Consider the following 21337-nt stretch of genomic DNA (forward strand, 5'->3'; position numbering starts at 1 on the left):
GATTCTTTGAATGTAGATTGATGGTTTTATCAAAATTAGAAAAATTTTCAGCCGTTATTTCTCTTTTCTTCCCCAATCTCCCTTCCTTCAGGGCTTCTGCTTACATATATATGTGTATATATATATATAATCACCTTATCTCACAAGTTAATAAGCTCTCTTCTGATTGGCTATCTTTTATTGATTGCTCTTTACATTTATTGTGCTTTTTTTATAGTCTCAAATCTGTTTAGTCTATCCAGTGATTTTTTTTTTTTTTTAATTTCAAATAACTGAACTTGCTTTAAAAAAAAAAATCAGCCTGGTTATTTTTCGGTGGTTCCCATGTCACTCATGGAAATCTCATTATGAGAGCCCTCATTTATTCACTCATCATATTGTGGTCCTGTTTGGTTGCTTGGTTTGGTTTGGTTTTTGTGACAATGTCTTACTAGAACTTCCCATGTAGCCCACACTGGCTTCCAACTCACGCAGTCCTCCTGCATCGACCTCCCGAGTGCTGGGATTACAGGTCTGCCCTACATACCCAGCTTTGTTCCTTAGTCTTTGTGCACACTTGTGGTAGGCCTTTCAAGTTCTTCCTCTGAGAAGTCTGGCATCAGGGCTGTCTCTAGGTTCATTTCTAAAGTTTCTTTTTGTCACTTCATCTCCAGTGATTTTAGATTATATTTTGAACGTTGTGAATGACACTCTAAGGGGAACCTGGATTGCAGTGCTAAATTTTCTTAGTGGTGGCTAGCTAAATTACTAGCAGATCCTTTGACCCTGCCAATGCTGGTTTTGTTCTTTGAGAAGTCCATTTCACATGTGTTTTAGCATGTGAAAAATACAGACTTTATTCTGTGGCATGGGCCTGGTTGCTCAAACATGGCCTTACTGGAGTTATGACTTAATTTCTAAGGTACTCACAATTCTGTCCTCCAAGTCTGGAGTCCAACGTCACCTACTATGTGTTGAACTTTGGATGTAGCAGTCACTCTCCACCAGTCGTTTGTGAGTGCTCTGTACTGCAGAGCCCCTTCTTAGTATATAGCACTCTCCCCCCTAGTACTCTGTCCTAGACCTTCTCTATGCTTTTGACACCAAAAAATTCTAGTCTACTCCCTACTCCACCCCTCACTCTTACATCCTGGTCCAGAAAGTGCCCCTAGGCAGAAAGCTGGGTAAATACAGGATTTCTGGGTGTTTCTCTCCTTCCAAGGATTTCATTCTTGTGTTACCACTTGTCTAGGCCCTAGAAATAGTTTTCTCACACATTTACATCAGTTTTTGTCATGGTTTAAGAGAAGTCAAAATATAGTACCATAGCTAAAAAGAAAAATCTAGCTTAGGTTGTAATGAAACAAATCCTAGCAATGGTTGATGTGGAGAAATCATCCTCAGTTACTCTTTTTCACCTCATTCAATGAGTCAGGATCTCTCAATCAAGCCCAGAAGTCCCCTACATAACTAGTCTTGCCAGCTAGCCAGCTGGCTGTGGGAATCCCCTGTCTCTGCTTTCTAAGGCTGAGTTACAGGCTGGCTGCCATAGCCACCCAACATTTATGTGTGTTCTAGGCATAGGAACTCTGATCCTCATGTTTGCACAGCAAGTGCTTTAACCACTGACCCATCTTCCCAGCCCGCATTTGCTGTCTACATTTGCTATATTCTTAAAGTCTGTTAATGGTAGTATCATCTAGTCTATCTCCCTAGCCAGAAATCTCTAGCTTACCTCTGACTTCAATTTTTTGATCATCTGGCTGCCAGATAGAGGATGAATTTGGGAACGGAGTTATTTGATGTAGAGAGAAAGTGGAATGGTTTAGGAAAGATAGAAAAAAAAAAATGGATAGATGAGCCTACCAATGGGTTGGGTGAGGATGACACAGGAAAAAAATAACACAAAGATGCCTCTTTGTTTTGAGCAGCTGTGTGGACAGTAGATATTCTTGCCACATCTTTTCTGATCCTAGCATACTCTCTACTTGACCACCAGAGTTATCGTCCACATAAATGTGGCCATGTTACATTTTCCTACTTCAAAACCTCCATTCACTTTCTGTTTCTTGTAGGGAGATGCACATAGACTGTGCTGATTTTACTAACTTCCACTACTATCCCACATTCCTTATCTGTATCTAATGATAATTAATAGTACTTACCTCTACCAGCAGTGGAAGTAATTAAGATAATAAATGTAAAGCACTCAACACAGTGCTAAATGCAGGTAAACTCAATAAATTGTAGCTTTTGTTATCGCTATGAGGGGTAACCTTGTTAGCTTGGCACACAAGGCCTTGTAGACAAGACTGTGTCTCACCTAGAATTTTTATCTCTAGCATCCATTAGAAACACTTAACAGCATAAGTAAGAATTCAGCAAATGTGTGTTTGAATGAGTGGTGTGTATGTGTATGTATAGGTATATAATGATCTGATCCTTTGCAGTGGATTAGAAAGTTAATATGTAGAGCCTTTCCAGTCAAAGTGAAACTCTGGACTCTATAAACTGGCGAAGCTAAGTCAGGAAGATGGCCATGAGTTTGAAGCCAGCATAGCTAGAGAGTAAGATTCCAAAATACGAACAAGAAAAAAGGATAAAAAATGTTTCCATTGTTCCACAAAGTCTTATCTTGACTATTTCTAGTTAGTTTCCACCATGCCCCTTGCCTCAGAGGCAATTACTGTTCAGATTCCTGTTGCCACAGATTAGTTTTGCCTACTCGTCAGCTTGATTTCAGTAAAATCCTATAATATATATACTGTGGTATCTGGCTTCTCTTGCTCAAAACAAAAGGCTCATGCACACTACTGTGTATACCAGTAAATTGTTTCATTTTATTAACAAGTATTATTCTATTCTATAACTACATCACAGTTTATTTATTAACCTTTGGTGGACATTTGGTGTATTTCCAAATAGGCTACTATAGCTAACATTATAAACATTCATGTACAGAAGTAAAAAAGCTAGCCAATAGAAGTCTCAATTGATCACTAATTTTGACAGCAATTTCTAAAAATATTTTTATTTTTTTATTTTATGTGTATGAGTATATTGTCTGCATGTGTGTACGTATACCCGTGTGTACGTATGCCCACAGAGGTCAGAAGAGGATGTTGGATTCCCCTGGAACTGGAGTTAGATCAGTTGTTAGCCACCATGTGGGTGCTGGGAATCAAACCCGGGTTCTCTGCAAGAGCAGCCAAAGCTTTTAACTGCTGAGCCATCTCTCCAGCCCCTTGAAAATAATTTTTAATCATTTACTCAGTATGAATTAATTTTTTGATTAGCATTTAATATCATCTGTGAAAGTCTATACATTAGTTATTCTGTGTTTCATTTTCCAAAAAAAGCTGTTCTTCACATAAGCATAGACATGCCCCAAAGAGTCTAAACATAGGCCAGTCAGATGACATCAGGAAATTCCAACAGTGTGATATACCTGAAAGAAAACAAAGTATAAAAGAATCTATACAAAGTATAAATATATACTCATTATATAAAGATAAATAAAAAGTATTGCATGGTGGAGAGCAGAGACTCTAAAGACAGATAGCCTGAGTCCAGAAGCTGTTGTGCTATTTGTGTCACTGCAGCTATGTGGCCAGTTCCTTAGGCTTTTATACATACACATCTCAACACACACACACTGAGAAGTACCTGGGTTAGTATCTGACACAGAGCACATGTTCCTGACTCCTGACATGAACATGCTATATTTAATAATCCAGTTTCCAGTTTCTGGGGGCTAAATAAAAAGACCAGGGAATGTGAACAATGGTTTTCTCTCGATATAAGGTTTCTGGCAATTTTTTTTTCTTTTTTGTGATTTTCTGTGTTTCTGTCTTATAATCAATATTTCTTCCTAAGAATCACTGTGCCCACCATGTCTGTGATTAGCAGCTGTTACCAGCTCTGTCCTTTCCCATCCAGCCTCTCTCCTTGGGCGTGACATCTCACTCAGCTAGAATGTGATTGTTTACCTGTGTCTTGTACCTGCTGAATTTTTGCACAGGTAGAAAGGCATAAAATTAGAATCAGAAGGAGGAACACTGGAGTGGAAAAGTTACCCATATTAAGAATTTCCTTTGTTTCCCTGAATCATCTCCTCTGCATCTGTGAATCGTGATTCCTTTAAGATCATAAGTATTTGGGCCTCTGCATACATTGATCATGGGAAATTATTTCCATATAAATATGTTAAGGTTTTTGTAACTTCCAGTTTCTGCCTCAGCTGAGCTTTTTCCTCCTATCAGAAGTGTGTCACACCATGACTACCCTCCTTTCTGAAGCTGTGTCTCTCTCACGTAGGGAGTTTGCTTGGCGTGATCCTGAGCTGCCAGAAGTCATTCACATGCTGCAACACCAGTTCCCGTCAGTCCAGGCAAACGCAGCGGCCTACCTGCAGCACCTGTGCTTTGGTGACAACAAAGTGAAGATGGAGGTACTAGAGCTCAGCATGATGTGGGCAGACAATGCCTTCTGCTTAGCAGCTGCTTACTTAAGAAATCAATGGGGCTGAGGGGCTCGTACAGTGTCACAGTGTGTGCTTGCAAGGACATAGGTACCTATTTAGGCACCACCAAAAAAAAGAAAAGAAAACAAAGGCTAGATTCTAGAATTTTTTTTTTTTTCCGAAGGGATGTTTTGATCCCAGATACTCTTGCTTCTTAATTATGTGTTTTAGTACCTCTCTGGAAAACCAGGGATGAGTATACTTCCTGGAACACTTTTAGCCTTGTCAAATCATTTCCACTTTGTTAGCTTATTTATAAAACATGAAGCAAAAATCAATTTAACCAGAACTTCAGAAATATTTTCAAAGAATCTATTAGGCAAAAAATTGCCATATCCACTGAACTAGGAAGGCAATGCATCTCATGAGACTGTGATCAGGATGAGTTTTCTGGTATTTATGGCAACAGTGAGTGCTTGGTTATTGGCTGCTGTTCCACAGCATACAGGTTTCTTTTAACATGTCAGGCCTTATCCCCCTGCAATGACACATAGAAGTGGTGTTTTTATTATCTTTTCAATATGAAAAACATAACAACCTCAGACCTAAAAATGGGTGTAGTGAATAAAGCCCTGAAGTATGCAAGTAATATACTAAAGAATTCTCAAATTGAAAAAAATGTAAGGAGAGTAGTCTAGAGGATCAAGTCTAGAAATTAAGTGACCTCGGTCAGAATTCTTTCCTGTGATGTCTCTGAGCTTTCATGTGCTATACTTGTGTATTTGCTCCTTGAACTCCTCCAGTGAAAATGTGGGTTCCAGTGTGTATTCAGAAGCTGATGAGGGATTGTATGCCCCACATGTGGGCACTAATCCCCTAGGTTTCCCATCTCTCTTTAAGCTATGTGCTCAGGGAAAAAGCACCACCTTGGAGAGCATCCTTGGAATTAACAACAGATGCACTCATGATCTCTGCGTAACAGATCTTGTTTGGCCACTGATTCATTGCATGACATTTAGGCCTGTTACCTAATTTTTTTATTCCAGGTGTATAGGCTAGGGGGAATCAAGCATCTGGTTGACCTTTTGGACCATAGAGTTTTGGAAGTTCAGAAGAATGCTTGTGGTGCCCTCCGAAACCTTGTTTTTGGCAAGTCTACAGATGAAAATAAAATAGCAATGAAGAATGTTGGTGGAATACCTGCCTTGTTGCGACTGTTAAGAAAGTCTATTGATGCAGAAGTAAGGGAGCTTGTTACAGGTGGGTAGAGAACATGCTCTTGTCCTAGAGGGAATGCTGAAAACATTTTAGACCATGTCCTTGTGCAGCAGAATTACGAAGGCATTGGAAGCTGTGTAGGTGATAAATGATGAGCTCTATAAGTGGGAGGTGGATAGGGATAACTGTTACTGATGCTTATGAAGAAGGCCATGTATATTTAATGATTCAGAAGACAGCTGCAGTCTTCTCTTACTGTCAGTTAATTACTTACCAATGCATAAGAAGAAAGATACCTTGTTCATGGAGGGATGAATGCATCACTTTTTATCATGCATTCCACAGAAAATCTAGGTGCTTTAAATATACTAGCTCTCCGTTATTATGAAAATAAAATGCACTTACTGGGTATGCCACCTTCTTCTTCAGTTCAGCTAGGGTCTGAGTGCCTGCTTGTTTCCCAGACACTTTACCAGGACTGGGAATTATAAAGGCGAAATTCCAGGGCCTGTCTTCCAGTATACTGGGGTGCATCACAGCTGACCTATAAAGTTAAGGGAATATGACACATGCCCTCAGTGACTTGGTAGAAGTAACACTGGAACACAGAGGGCAATATGAATTCAAGATTGACCTAAAAAAGAGAAAGAAGGAATTTATCTGGGCAAATGGGGTATTTCCAGTCAACAACTAGGGGCCTAGAACCAGCATGGGTCTTGGTTCCTCCTCCTCCTCCTACCAGCGAGAGGAGACTCCTGTGCCCTAAACTTACTGGTAAGAGATACAGGCCTAGTTTAGGGAATTTTTACAAGGTACTTAATTATGTTCCACACAAGTTCATGGTCTAGGCCTAATGATCTGATATGGGGAGAGAGAAGAAGTGAATGTTGATTTGTGGGGAGCCTGAACCGTGTGGGGCCAGCAGCTGTGTCCCAAAGTCCTTGAGGATAAGCTGGAGGAACAATTCTATAGGAGCATGAATTAACAGAAGAACTGTGTATAACAGAGAGAGCTTGGGGAGAAATAGGAAGCATTCACTGGCAAGCAAATGGTTGGTAGAGGCATGTGTCCATGAAAACTCCAGCATGGTGCTGTTCATGCAAGGTTTATAAATATGTAGGCTGAAACTATAAATTGTTTTAGTGTCTGTAATGCTAGGAAAGTGGTTATGGTCACTTCTTTGAAGGAAAGAAAAAGAAAGTGGGACTGTGCCATGCATCCAGCTCTGTGTTTTTAGAGAAACCAGAAACAAGACAAAATATTCATGCTTAGCTAAGCTGGATGGTGGATACCTGGGTGCTTATTCATGTTCGTTGTGTTACTTTTCGTGCGTGGCATGGTTGATTTCACATTTTAAACAACATTTCTTCAAAATTAATCCCATTGTCCACTGGTTTCCACAATGAAACTAGAGTCATAAGTGTCAGAAATAATTGAATAACACAGAGCGCGGTGGTGCATGTCTTTAATCCCAGCACTCAGGAGGCAGAGGCAGGTGGATCTCTATGAGATTGAGGCCAGCAGGGACTACAGGGAGACCCTGTCTCAAAAACATCAAAACAAACGGGAAAGAAAAAGAAAGAATTCAGTGACGCTTGAGAATACAGCAAACCATCATGTATCTGATATCTAAAGAGACCAGCTTTCTCATAAGATATAAATATTCAAAATACCAAAAGTAATATTTCCTTGCACTCCTACTCAGGTATGAAATTTACATACTAAAAGTAAAACATTTTGTTTATAATCTTAAATTTTGAAATGTGCCGCTTGCCTTTATGTATTTTGAATTATGTTAATGCCTGGAACTAAATGACATTATTAGTACACAATCCCTCTTTCTAAAAGGCTTTTGGGGTACTTAACCCTTTCGCAACAAAATAAATTGCATATTCATGGGCATATGCATAATGAAAATTAAAGCATCCTAGGCATCCTAGGCACCAACACAGCTACAGTTTATGCCTAAAAATTGACCCTAAGCTGAGTGCCAGAGAGTATGGAGAAGATAGTGTCACTTGTGGTTTCTGAGTGCTTTCTTTTCTGTTACGCTGTTTCCATTTCCATCACTTTGAATTTAGTGTGTAACATCAAGCCCTTTCCACAGTAACATACCCGTGCAGCCAGCAAAGCTGCAGAATGACGTAGCCGCTCAGCTCCGCAGTGCACCAGCAGCAGCCGTCACTGGGAGGGCAGTGTGTACTCAACTTGATTCCCTTGGTTAAGCAGCCAGATACTTCAAGCACGGTCCTGACATCCGAATGTGCATCTTTTTTTCTATCCTTTAATAATTTCTCACAGAAGAAATAAGACCTTTCTGGAGTTTTTGTTGCTAAGCATCCCCTTGTAAAAAGCTATTACATTGTCTTTCTCCTGAGTAGACCTCAAAGAATTTGGAAGACTTGGTGCTAAACAGAAAGAAAAGTACATGAACATTCAGTGATTTTTTTTTTCTTTTTTCTTTTTAAAATGAAGTCAAATTGATTTTCAGTAAAGCCAGTCTGTATGTCCAGAAGGCTCATGTTCTTTGACCTGGGGCCCACTGTGACTCCAGTGCTCACTTAGATCCTTCCCTCCGTCCATCACTTTAGTGTACTGAACACTATTTGTCAAGAACACAAGATGTTTTAAGGTGTGGGCCCTGGCCTTGAAGAGAAGAATGTGACTGGTTTAGTTCAAAAACAGCTAAATTATTTCTAATATAAATTACAATCTCAGATGTTTCTTTTGGCATCCTCTGTCAGAAACTTTTTAACTTTAAAAAAAGCATTTTTTAACCATGTATATACAGTAGAGGAAATTAAGAATTGCTTTATAACCATATACTGTTACCATTAATAATTAAAGATTTTTTTTTAATCTTGGAATGGGAGTAATCAGCATGAAAACATATCACTCAGACCTCCTATATAAAGGAGTTGGACCAAAAGCTGACTGTTACTCCCAGCTTGATGTCTGTGTAAACATTGTTGGGCTTATATGAATGACCAAGTCACAATATAAATCTAACAGAGCTGCGTGTGTGTGTGTGTGTGTGTGTGTGTGTGTGTGAGAAGGGAGCAACTTTCTTTCCTGATGACTGTGTAACTGGAAAGCGGCTCATCCCTGTAGGAAGTTTACCTTTGGAAACTTGATGATTTGAGGTCCTGTTGGAACATCCAGAGGGAGCAATTAGGTGGCCGTTAATATAAAGATTTGGAAAGCTAGGCGTGGTGGTGATATAATCCCAATACTGTAGCACTTGGGAAGCTGATGCAGGCAGAGTTCAAAGCTAGCTAGTTCGTGCTATATAGCAAGACCCTATGTTTTGTGTGTGTGTGTGTGTGTAAATTTTACATATACATATATCAACATCCTGTGTGTACATGTGTTAACATTTGAGACTTTCAGTGTGATAAGGTTAGTTGCTCATATTTCTCAACCCTAAAATTTGGTAGTACCAATCTTAGCTGATGTTCAGTCGAATTTTAAGAAAACGCAAACACTGGTATGTCTTAAAGCATGAAAGCTTCAGGAGGTCCTTGAGCCCTTTTTCATTACCACTTCATCAACATCCTGTGTGTACATGTGTTAACATTTGAGACTTTCAGTGTGATAAGGTTAGTTGCTCATATTTCTCAACCCTAAAATTTGGTAGTACCAATCTTAGCTGATGTTCAGTCGAATTTTAAGAAAACGCAAACACTGGTATGTCTTAAAGCATGAAAGCTTCAGGAGGTCCTTGAGCCCTTTTTCATTACCACTTCTCCCAGTCAAATATTCATAAGCTCTTTAAATTGTAGAATTACAGGGGATTTGGAAGGAACCTCACAATTGATTTTGTCCAAGCAGCCATCCAAGGCCTGAAGGCATGAGGCATTTTATGGTTTCTATGTACACACACCATTGTCTCTTTGAACCTGTGAGGACTGGAAACTTAAACTTTATGGGGACAAGCTTGAGCAGCAGGGTTGTCCAGAAAGCAACAAGACACTTTTATGATCTGAAAAGACAAAGAATGCAAACCCTGCAAGCTCATTTTGCCCAAGAATAGCCCTAAAGATCAATTCCTCCTTACACCCAGCTAACTGGACCCTCCTAGCCTAGAACTACTAGTCTCAACCACCATCATTCAGTGAAATACACTTGCCCATGTCCAATAAAGTCCTCTTTGAAAACAGAATATTATCTGTAAAATTTTCAATATTCTGCCAGTGTCATCCACAAAGACAGTTACCCCAGCCAATCTGACATGATGTTTGGCCTTTGTAGGTGTATGTCTAACAGTTTTTTAATGAAACTTACAATCATCTTAGAATCACAAAGTATTTAAGGCCCATGAATGGTTGTATCCAAAATGTTATATAATTTGAATAAATTACTATTCCCTTGAAAGTAGGTATTCTGTTATTCACAATATTGAATAATTTAACCCAGTTATTAAATCTGAAGACCCCCATTTGTCCTCTTTGTTTCAGTTTGGCAATTTTTACTATACTTATGTGAAGAAAATTAAGCTATTCTTTTTTAAAAGCTGTCTTGCTTTTGATCTAAGTATAGTAACTGCCCAGGGCCTGTATTTTTGGACACATCTTCATTTTCAAGGAGAAAAGAAAAAAAGACAAAACACTTTTTGCCAAGTTTATTTTCCCAAGACAATATGATTGTCATTGCTAATTAAAATGGTTCTCTGATGTGTAACATGATTCTTGTGTTTTCTTCATTGTGTTGGATATCTTCCAGGGTGAAACAGAATGGGCATTGGATTTAGTAATTGCTGATAAATGTGGGTGCCTTGAATGATTCCACCCTTCCCCAAGGAGCTTTTTCTGTTCCTCCTTAAACTTGAAAGCTGAACAAAATGTGACAGCCCCCCAGTTGGGCTATAAAAGTAAACTTTTCTAGGCCACAACCATGGATTACAACTGGGAGCAACTTGTCACTAAAAATATGTTCAACTCATTTGCTCAAGGTTACTAAATTCTATATCTAAGCTAGGAACTATGAGTGTCTAGTTATTGGACATTTCAAAACCTCATGTTGTAACCTGTAGAAACTGGAGATGCTGCAAAGAATCTGGAAGCCTACTTTTTAATGCCCCAGATGTCCCAAAACTTTTGTACTGTTCTTCCTTCCTATTAGTGGTAGTATTAAATATCCAGAAAGTAGCCTTTGTTCTTCAGTAATAGGCATCAATCATACAAATTCTATATTTGTTCCTTCTGATTTAGCAAGTGACCATCTATATGGCTAAGAAAATACTTCCACAGTTTTGATTTTGAAATTTTTCAATGCTAGTAATGCATTCCAAATACCATGCAGAACACAGTCCACATCATCCTTCCCTCATCATTGACTCCACCTTTCTAATTAGTTGATAAATTAATTTTTTTAATGATAGTTGTGTGCTAACTAGATGGGCCAGAAAAAGGTTTAGCAGCAGTTGGTCCTGGCAAAGGTTGGTCTTACATAGTATAAAGAGCAGCATCTTGGGAGCCATATTACAGGATGAAAAAATTCTGTACATGTCCCCTTGACCTAATTAATATGCCTTCCATGCAGCCATTTGTTGTTTGGTCTACACAGGAGACAGTCTATTACTTTCTGTCCTCATTTTCTGGACCGGTTGAGCTGTTGGGAATATGTGTGTTATTTTCAGAAATATAGCAACAGCCTTTCCCATTTCCCAGCTACAATTAGTAAGAATCCTTATCACCCCGTCTATTTTGTAAAACAATAACAGAATCATTCCCTCTCCCTTCCTCCCCCTGCCTTCCCTCTCCTATCTCACTTCAAATCATAAAAAGTTGTAATGAGAAAATGACAAATTTTTTAACTTAATTGATGATAGTCTAAAACACTTCACTATAAAAGGGCCAACTTTTAATTCATGAAGAACTTAGAACAGGAAAAGTTCCTGGAGAAATCTCCTATTCCACATAAGCACTCCACCTACCCTGCAACACGGATGAGAAATTCAGGTTCCCCCATATATAGTTCTTTGTGTGATCCTGCCCAGCCCCAGGCCACTGAGAGATGCTGAACAGAAGGAAATCTGGGTACAGATGCCTGTTTTCAAATGTCCATTTCCTTCTTTAGATGTATCAACACAAAGGGAAAAGAAAACTCAGTATCCTTAACTATCTGACTTTACCCAGCACTATAGAGAACTCTCCTTGAATTCCACCGCCAATACAACCACGTCAAACAAGCGATGAGGTATTATCCCAAAGCTTCGGTTTGCTGCAATGTGATTTTAGTCTTGTGAGTCTTCTAAGAGTTATAGTCTGAGTTTGATGCACCCTTGTAAGTAGAGTAGGTTCTTATATTTTGAGGAGGCTTCTGAGTGCTGGACACAATGAGGCAGTCAGGTGGGGAGACTGAAGTTACATGGAGAACTTGGTTGGTCAATAGTAGTCAGAGTGGAATTTCTTAGCAAAATGAGACCTAGAATGGTGTGTTCCTTTGGTAGCCTAGATAGCCTGTAACATGAGAAAGGTGGGGCACATGGAGAAAGTCTGGAACAGATGTCCATACCACATGCCCCAAATCCTCAGATGCTTCATAGTCTCTGGCTCAGCCCCTCCCCACCCCCAGCCTCAAATGCTTTATAGTGTCTGATTCTGCCTGATACCCTGTAGCTCATGGCTTGAGTCACTTTTGCCCCTAAACTTCCCCTGGCATCAAAGAACTGGTTGAAGGTTTGGTACAGCTACAGATGATGAGTAAGAGTGTCTGGGTACATGAGGCAGCTGTGGATCTGTACCTTAAGTGGCTCTTGATAAATCTCCTAATTCTTTATCAGAATCTGATGTCACCAGCAGAACAAGGGTAGGAGGTGGGGCCACTGCTTGCTACCACTCCTGCCTCAAAAGAATGCTGTGATTTCTTTTTACACATCCTGTTTCCTCATGCTAACTCCCCTAACAGAAGGAGCTATGCTTTATGTCCCTCATGGGCAGTTCACAGTCAGCCTTCCTCAACTGTAAGCTTATTTCCTGAAGAAATGCCATTCCAGGGAACATTGAACTGTATAACTGTGTTGTGTCACTAATCGTCTCAAAACACCAATGAAGGGGCAGAATTACCTTAATAGAGAAATACGTTGAAATGCAAATGTGTAAACAGACCTCTAGAAATTGGTAGATCTTTTCAACAGTGCTGTGTGCCACCTTTAAAATCATAGAAACACAGCCTAGCACTTAATGTTTTCCAGACACTAAAGGTCTGTCCCTCTTGCCCTTCATCTGGCAAGAAATTTCAATAGCAGGAGCAAGCCCCATTAGACTGAGTACACAGGCAGGGCCTCCGTGCCCCATCCACTCAGCTCCCTTATAGGAAGCTTCTTTCCTCACACCCTTAAGCATCCTTGTACCACTGCAGGCCACACCTGAGAACGCTCTTCTCACACCATACAGAGATTATGCATCTTCTGTGTGCAGGAAATTCAGGGAACTCTGAGGTAAACCAGGCAGAGCCATGCCATGATGACTGGGCCAAGAGAAGGGCTCCCACCCAGGAGGCCTATCAAACTAGAAGGGAAGAAGCCATGGCCCATGCCTGTAGGAACAGCACCACATGACTTGCACGCTCCCGTAGATGTTAAACTCTAAGAACCCTGGGGATGATTCTATACCACCATGATTTATTTTCCTCAGAATTTGTCCACAGAAAGGCATTTTTCTACAATTGAAGACAGCACTTTTGTCCCCTCACAATAATTGCTTTCCCATTATTCCAATTCCATCTCAGTTTTACAATTTGCTGATGCATACCAGTCCTGGTAGAAAGCTTGAGCGATTAGCCCAAAGCTGCAAAGGGCAGGCATTGTGGTAGCAGTGTTCCCTTCTCACTACCCCTTCCATTTCCTCGTTTTTGTCAGCAGCACCAGGTTTGCACACATATGCAAGCTGTTGGCCCTTTAACACCACCCACAACTTGCACCAGGCCCCAAGTTCTCACCACAACATTAATCATTCTTCTATGGCCTTTTACTCACTCCCTTGCTCCTTTGGGTCCTCATCACTTGCTCTGAAACCACTGTCCTCAGGACATAAGCCCTGCCATGCCTGACTCATCACCATCACCATCACTGGGATAACTTCTCTCCCACCTGCCACTCTCAATCTGGTCTACCCACCTTCCATGCCAACCTCCTACTCTTGATCCTACCTAGAAATGCAGTCTGCCTAAAGGTCCCCAATCCCAACCTGCTCCTATCTGGCCTCTGCCCCTTTATACTCAGGGCAGTGGTCTCCAATCCTACCAAATAGAAGCTTCCATAATTCCAAAACTGCCCAAAAAGAGGTGACCCAGGATTGTGCAAGCTTGGGATTCATAGCCAGATGGACAGGTTTCCTTCCAGTTCTGGAGGTCCAGGCATATCTCTCTAAGAAATACTTGCTTCCCTCATGACAAATGGTACCTGTTCTTTGTAGTTTAGTGAGGAGGTATGTGGAGAACTTAGTAAGTGGGACATTCCGTGTTCATTGTTCATCCTACCTAGTTATATGGCTACCTGAGAGTAGGCAACTTACCTGTGAACCTCCCATTTGATCTTGGTGGCAGTTGAACATACGTCTCTACAGCACCACTCAACAGAAGTATAACCATAGCCACTCATGTAATTCTACATTTCCCTAGTAGCTATATTAAGAAAGGACAAAACCAAAACTGTGGAACGTGTTTTCCAAAATCTATTTTATTTGATCCAATAGTTAGAAAATATGTCAACTTTTAATTATGAAATGAATTATGAGATATTTTAGTCATTTTTGTGCCAATTCTTCATATAGTGTGTTTTACAATCCAAGTAGGACTAGCCACATTTCAAGTGATTGATAGCCACATACGGTTATGGCTCCCAGATTGGACCATGTAGGTTTATACATGTTTAGTATCCCTTACATGAAATGTTAGAATTCAGAACTGTTTCAGATTAAAGAATTTTTCAGATTTTTGTAACATTTATGTAGACTTTACTTCCACATTCCCAATCTGAAAATCTGAAATCAGACTTTGAAAGATTTCAGCTTGTAGAATTTTATATTCAAATTATTTGACCTGTACTGTGCTTGGGTAGAAATGACATACATTTAAAAGGTATGTTTTATACATATATATTTAAGATTAGCAGACAGTAGCAGGTGGCCATATTATGACAGGACATAGTCCCCATAGCATCTTGATACTGCTTTTTTCCAGACAGAAAGCCAGAGGAGTTTAGTAAAAACCTACTGGAGATAAAGGGAGAACTTAATTAAGGAGCCACTGCAGAGAAGAAGCAGAGATGTGGTTTTCCTGGGTCCTGAGTGCTTCAGCCACAGGCTGTGTGTGAAATAATAATGTGTACCTTCTAGGAGCAGGCCAGGACCCTTGGATTGGAGATTCACCTTCCTACCCTGTTATCAACAAAGTGTGGGTTAACACAGTGCCCATTTTCTGACCCTTGTTTTCAGTCTGAAGCCCTCATGCTGTTGTAGTTACACTGTAATTCTCTTATGTCCTTCATCATTTTTCAAGAATCCTTGCAGTGACACCAGCATGTTCCAACAAACCCATGGATGCAACATTGTCAGAATGAGAACAGTGTTGCTGCCCCCAGACAGCAGGTGCATAGGCATTAGCTGACTTGTCAGGCTCTTCACTATGTCTCAGGACAGGGAGCTGAATCCTCGTCATCTTTATGTCCTGCAACATTGTTCACATTGTAGAGGCTGGGGTAGTTCCTTTCTTTACCTTGTGGACATCTTCAGAAAAAGCCCTTAAGCAAGGACATCAGGAACAGACAGGGAGATTGAGGCTGACTCGAGAAAGCACAAGGATGCATCTAACAACATATGAAGAACACTGATCCTTTTTAGGCTTTTTTTTCAGCAATGCCCACAGGCACCTGATTTTTGATAATTAGGAAACAGCATAAATTGAATGCAATATAAAAATGAATGGGCTAAGATTATCTTTTCTATCAGAAAGGAAAGCAAGTGTGTAGGCTGTTGTGTATTCATGCTCACAGTGAAAGTACTGCCCAAATGTTATTTGTTTTCTAATGTTCTTTTTTAAATGTACTTTCAGATACTTATTTTAATTAATTGGCAAAATCATCTTTTAATGTGACTATAAAATTATCATATGGCCATTAGAATAGCTATACAGCCAGTGTTAAACAAGCAGGCTTTCAAAAATTTTGCAGTGTAGGATTGATGTGGAATGGTATTTTAATTACTTTATTCATTCTTTGTGGAGAAAATGAACTTTCATCTTTTGTGGCAGTAATTCATTTTGCTTATTGGTTACTCGTAATTATGTGTACTTTTTCTGCAAGAGAATAAGCAGCATTTTCTATGACAATGAGCATGAAAGTTCCTAATATTTTCTAAATTAGTCTATGTATATTCTTAGTCTTCACAACAAATAGCTAATTGCTTTAAAGTAAATAAAACCTCCTGTATCCTAAGCCAAATCATAGTTTATTTTTAACTTTTTCTCTGGGAACAGGGAGGTAATAGATTAGAGCACAAAATGGTTTTGAAGGGAATTTTGCATTAGGACATGTGAACTAGAGGCTTCCCGTGTTGGTGGAGAGAGCCATTCTCTCTGGTCTTGCTCATCTGGGAACTGCTGCATTTTCTGCTCATTACTTACAGCCTTGTACAAGTCTTTCTTCCCCTTAACTGAAGCCCTAGACAGACTGAATAGGGAGAGCATGGCTTTATTTCTACTTTCAGGAGGTGGAGCGCACATATATATTATTAGGCAATCTAAAGAATGGTACTTTTTACTTTGAATAGAAAGGCCAAATTAATCTTTCCTATCTAAGACTTTTAAGTTTAATTGAACCTTTTTCATCCAGTATTTGTTGACCAGAACTACTTGTTTTGACTTTACATAATTGCACTTTGGGGATTGAAAGTAGGAAATCAAAACCAGTGCCTTAAGATTTACTCCAGTGTTGGAAGTAGTTACTTTGGTCCAACTGATGTGGCTCTGTGGCCCGTCAGGTGTGGGGTTAGACGGGTAGCAATGCATGGCACATAGCACACAGCATTGGACAATAAACCTGCTGTTGTATGGGCCCCTTGAATGACACATTCTTAGCAAAAAAAGGAATCTTCATTTTCTAGTCAAGAATAAACATTTTTTAATTGCAGAAATGAAAGCTTGACTTTTCAGAGATAGATTGGTTTTGCAATCAATAAATAAATCACCTCATTTGAACAAAAGGTAACATAATCAGCTTGTCTGCTAAGAGGTTTCTTATTTTCAAACAATTTTATGTGTTCTCTTTTGGCAATTCTGCTCCTTTCTGTCTTGCAGTCTGAGGTATGGAAGGAGTTCTAGTGTGTTGGTATAACACTTACTTCTGATTGTGGGAAATGGAACAGCAATGGGATCTACCTATCGCTGTGCTCCCATGCTGACGTGGTGGTGTCAGTGTGAAAGGCAGATACAGATGATTGATAGATGATAGATAGATAGATAGATAGATAGATAGATAGATAGATAGATAGATGATAGACAGACATACACACACACCAATAGATTCTGTTAAAGATCTAGAACACTGTTTTGGCTCTCTCGGTAAAGCTACAGACCTTAAGGACACTCTTGAATATTCTCTTCCTGATAAGCGGAAAATAAAATGGAAATCTACAAATACAGGACATACTATGAACCCATCAACAATATATGTGTAAATACTACTTATCCTGCATATATACAAAACATGTCCTGCATATATGAGGAAGAAAAATCAAAGTAACTGTTGGGATTATGCATGACACTAAATTGAGAAGGGGATGGATAGTCAGATAGCACTCATACATACCTAAAAAAGTTTAAATTAAATTTAGAAGTATAAATACTCATCTTCCTTTCAAAGATGCACATGTAGAATTGAATGCTATAGTCTTGACTCTATGCACACCAGGAACTGAAGGATATAAAGTCACCATAATTAATATCATTGCTTTTGTTCATCTTGATTTGCGGACATTTATGTTATATACAGTCCTGAGTTGACTACTAGTAAACTGCAGCTTACTGGACTTTCTGAATGCCTGGGAAAAAAAGAAGGAAAATTCTAATGGCAACACACACACACACACACACACACACACACACACACACACACACACACAAATATAAGAACAACTCTTGCCAGAAGTAGGACTTGGAAGTAGCCAGCAATGAAGACAGAAACAACAAAAACAAGGAGAGGAGGGGCTGGCCAACATCAAAGAGTTTGTCATCCTGAAAACCCATGCCTATTTTTAGTTGTGATTTCCCCTGAGGTTTATTTAATTTTTTGTAGAAGTAAACAGTCAACCTCCCTATCTGCAAGATGAATCCACAGTCAACCAATAGCAAGACAAAAAAATTCAAGAAAAATAATACAAAAATAAAAATTGAAATTAAAAATTATAGCATAACAACTCTTCAGAGGGAATTTACATCACATTTGGGTATTGTATGCCATCTAGATATAGCAAAGAATACCTTAGACATTGAGCACAGAGTATGTGCAAAACTATCCGTGCCATCTTTGGTGCAGTTACACTTTGGTAACTGCTGGGAAGGTCTAGAACCGATCCCCTATGGATCGTGAGAGGCAGCTATATATCTGATTTTATACTTATAATCTCTAATATGATGGTCATTGCTTTGCATAAACCTTACCTTGTACTTGACTGACTGCATTTATTCTGTGAAGAGTAAAGTGACTTATTGGAAAAATGAAGCTGTCCCCCAGGAGTTGAGTTTGGTCTAGTGAAGAATGTGAAAAGCTTTCATAGAAAGAGAATTGCAGCAGTGGTGTTAGGAATCACAAGTTAAAATTGTCAGCAGGGGAGGTTTTCCTCATCAGTGGCCTGTGGGTTGTGTGCTGCCACTGCAGTGGGCTTGTGCTCCTGGGTAGACCCCGTTGGCACCCTGAGTTGAATCTGGCTGGCTTTATCAGCAGGAAATGTTAAAACCACATTTGTAGCAGCAGCCTTTTAATTACTTGGTTGGGACAGACCAACAAAGAATTATTTGTTTCTTAGCTTTCAAGACCTGTCCATGGTCATAGTCTTCCAATGCTTTTACCTAATAAAATGCTCAACAAATGTCTTTTGCATAGGAAATGCTCTCTTAAAACAGAAGCATACAGTGAAGACCAGTCTGGAGCAAAGATAAATATAGGATGCTCAGAGTCAGTTGAGTTCTTTCCCAACTGCCCCTAAGAGAATCCAGCCAAACCCTTAGAACCCAGTCATTGCTCCCAAATACTTTCTATAGAAACATAGCATATTTTGAGACTCCATAGGAAATAACTTTGACTGTGGAATTGAAGTTGTCATCCTAAGCATCAAATGTACAAAGATGCAGCTTTGCTGCACACAGCAGTGGTACTCTGTTCTGTCCACTGTGGTACTCTTATGTAAACAAAGGTACATCATGGTAAGAAGAATATGCTTTCAGAAGCAGCAGCAAGACCTTCACTTTTCCAATTCTGAGCTATCTAAATCCTCCTTCTATCTCATGTTCACCCTCTTTCAGGGAAAACTAGCTTGAATCCAACTAGGCGGGTACCATAGAAGATGAAGTCCTGACAGGCTATGCTTATACTGGGGTGGGAAAAATCAAGGGTTAAAGTCCTTGAGGAATGGAGACTGGGAAACCAAATTATTGAGATCTGAAAAATCAAAGCAATGTGCAGGAGGAGAAGAGCAGGCAGAGAGGCAGAACAAAACACAGGGTCATGACAGAACATAGCATCAGCCACCATTACCGACCACACCACCAGTGTAGGGATGGCCAAGGAAGATATTTCCTTGGGCATATCATCAGCATCTTGTTTTACTCTCTTCTTTACTTTACTTCTCTTCTTGTTTTACCTCTCAGAAAGGGCATGACAATACACTTCTAAAGCACATGGTACTAAAACTCTTCAAAGAAAAAATAAAAATGTTTAAGGGGAATGAAGCAAACATAGCAATCCTCCACACTGACGGTTACTGTATACTATACTGAACTATAAAGAACTGTTCAAGCTCAAGTTTCCTGGTAACCAAAGTAGGGAAATTTCAAAAAAGGATGAGGGAGGGTGGGAGGGACGGTCGGACGAACGGACGAAGGGACAAAGCTACTGTTTGCTCTCTTCCTTCCACCTCTACATCACAGCTGTAAAGGGCTCGAGGCTGGCTCCTTGAGTCATGACACACTGGAGCAGCAGCTTTCAGTCTTGTCTAGCCCAATGCTCCTGATCAGTTATGTGCACAGGCCAGGCCTGCCAAGCTCCCAGAGACAACCTCTCCACAAGCCCACAAGTGTCCAGTGTTGATAGTTCTATGAAAACTCTTTGATCCGTTTGCCTCAAATATGTTAGAGATGTAGGGCTCGCTCTAAGAGACATCTGGGCACAGAAAACCAGTCGTACCATCTCTCCTTCTTTCCAAGAAAGCATATCCTTGTGAAAATGCCATTAGGGTAGATGTCATCTCAGATTTGCTATGATTTCTATATGAAACACAAGGTGCTAGAGCAATAAGTTAGCACACCTCATAGGTGGCACAGAAACTAAGACTGTCTAATAGGCTAATAGCAGTTTAAATTATACCCATAAGCTACATTTAAGGTCTCTTGTCCTCAAAATAGTGATATGAATTACAATGATATTTAATTTATTAATAGTTCCACCCAGATCAAAAAAAGAATGAAAGTATACTTCTAAAACACATGGTATTAGAACTCTTCAAAGAGAAGATAAAAGTGTTTGAGGAGTGAGAAGCAAATATTCAACTCTTCACGCTGACGTTTACTGTAATATAGTGTGCTATACTACAAGAACTCTGTTCTAGCTCAAGGTTCCTGATAACCAAAGTAGGGAATTTTTTTTTAAAGAAGGAAGGAAGGTTGGTTAATGAAGAGACATAATGCCAGTCTTCTGAGAAAAAGAAACTAACTCCTAAATTCTAGAGGCTTATCTTAACAGCCGTTGGATGTGAGCCATAGTGCAAGAAAAGAACATTTTACGAAACTCGCAGTTATGTTGTATTTATGACCTCTATTTGGTTACCTCCCTGCCCACCCCTAGGAACTCTTTGCTTTGTAAAACTTTACATTTATCTTGCCTGATGATAAACCAACACCCCAAAAGCTGAAGTGAGTCTTGAGACTGAAGTAACCTGCAGAGATTCATATGAGTTCATGTACCACAGTCCATCCTAGACTGGTTGCAAATCCAGAGCATAGACTGGGTTTGGAGCAAGCTGGGTTTGTATCCATTAGGGCTCGTGTGTTCATTTCTCTCCCAAAGCTCCAGAATCTGATGAGTGGACTTTTGAAATTTCACTTTTTAGGAGTTCTTTGGAATTTGTCCTCATGCGATGCTGTAAAGATGACAATCATTCGAGATGCTCTCTCAACCTTAACAAACACTGTGATTGTTCCACATTCTGGGTGGAATAACTCTTCCTTTGATGATGATCATAAAATTAAATTTCAGACTTCACTAGTTCTGAGGAACACGACAGGTTGCCTGAGGTAAGTACTTTCTCACCACTTAATTATGTGATTAAAGAATGTGTGTCATAAGTAAATTGACTATAGAAAGGTGCTTTCTGATGAACAACTGCCTGAGGTTGCAGTTCTGTTTCACAATTGAGGCACTAGAGTTTCTTATGGTATGAGAAAAGCACCAAGAGCCCAGCCTTGTGG

The 21337-nt window shown here is 39.7% G+C and overlaps 1 protein-coding gene across 8 annotated transcripts in view; it reads left to right on the top strand.

The window, feature by feature from the left end:
- The window catches only part of Pkp4 (plakophilin 4), a gene marked incomplete at its 5' end in the record, with an annotated part of 104214 nt that overhangs the window by 58249 nt on the left and 24628 nt on the right, over positions 1 to 21337 (top strand). For all 8 annotated transcript variants that reach the window (XM_008831019.1, XM_017797610.1, XM_017797608.1 and 5 more), the window contains 3 exon segments: positions 4297 to 4429; positions 5488 to 5701; positions 20980 to 21163. In XM_008831019.1, coding sequence (XP_008829241.1) covers positions 4297 to 4429; positions 5488 to 5701; positions 20980 to 21163 — 531 coding nt within the window.

The sequence above is a fragment of the Nannospalax galili genome, unplaced genomic scaffold (genome assembly GCF_000622305.1).
Source record: "Nannospalax galili isolate Female #2095 unplaced genomic scaffold, S.galili_v1.0 scaffold2415, whole genome shotgun sequence".
NCBI lineage: Eukaryota > Metazoa > Chordata > Mammalia > Rodentia > Spalacidae > Nannospalax > Nannospalax galili.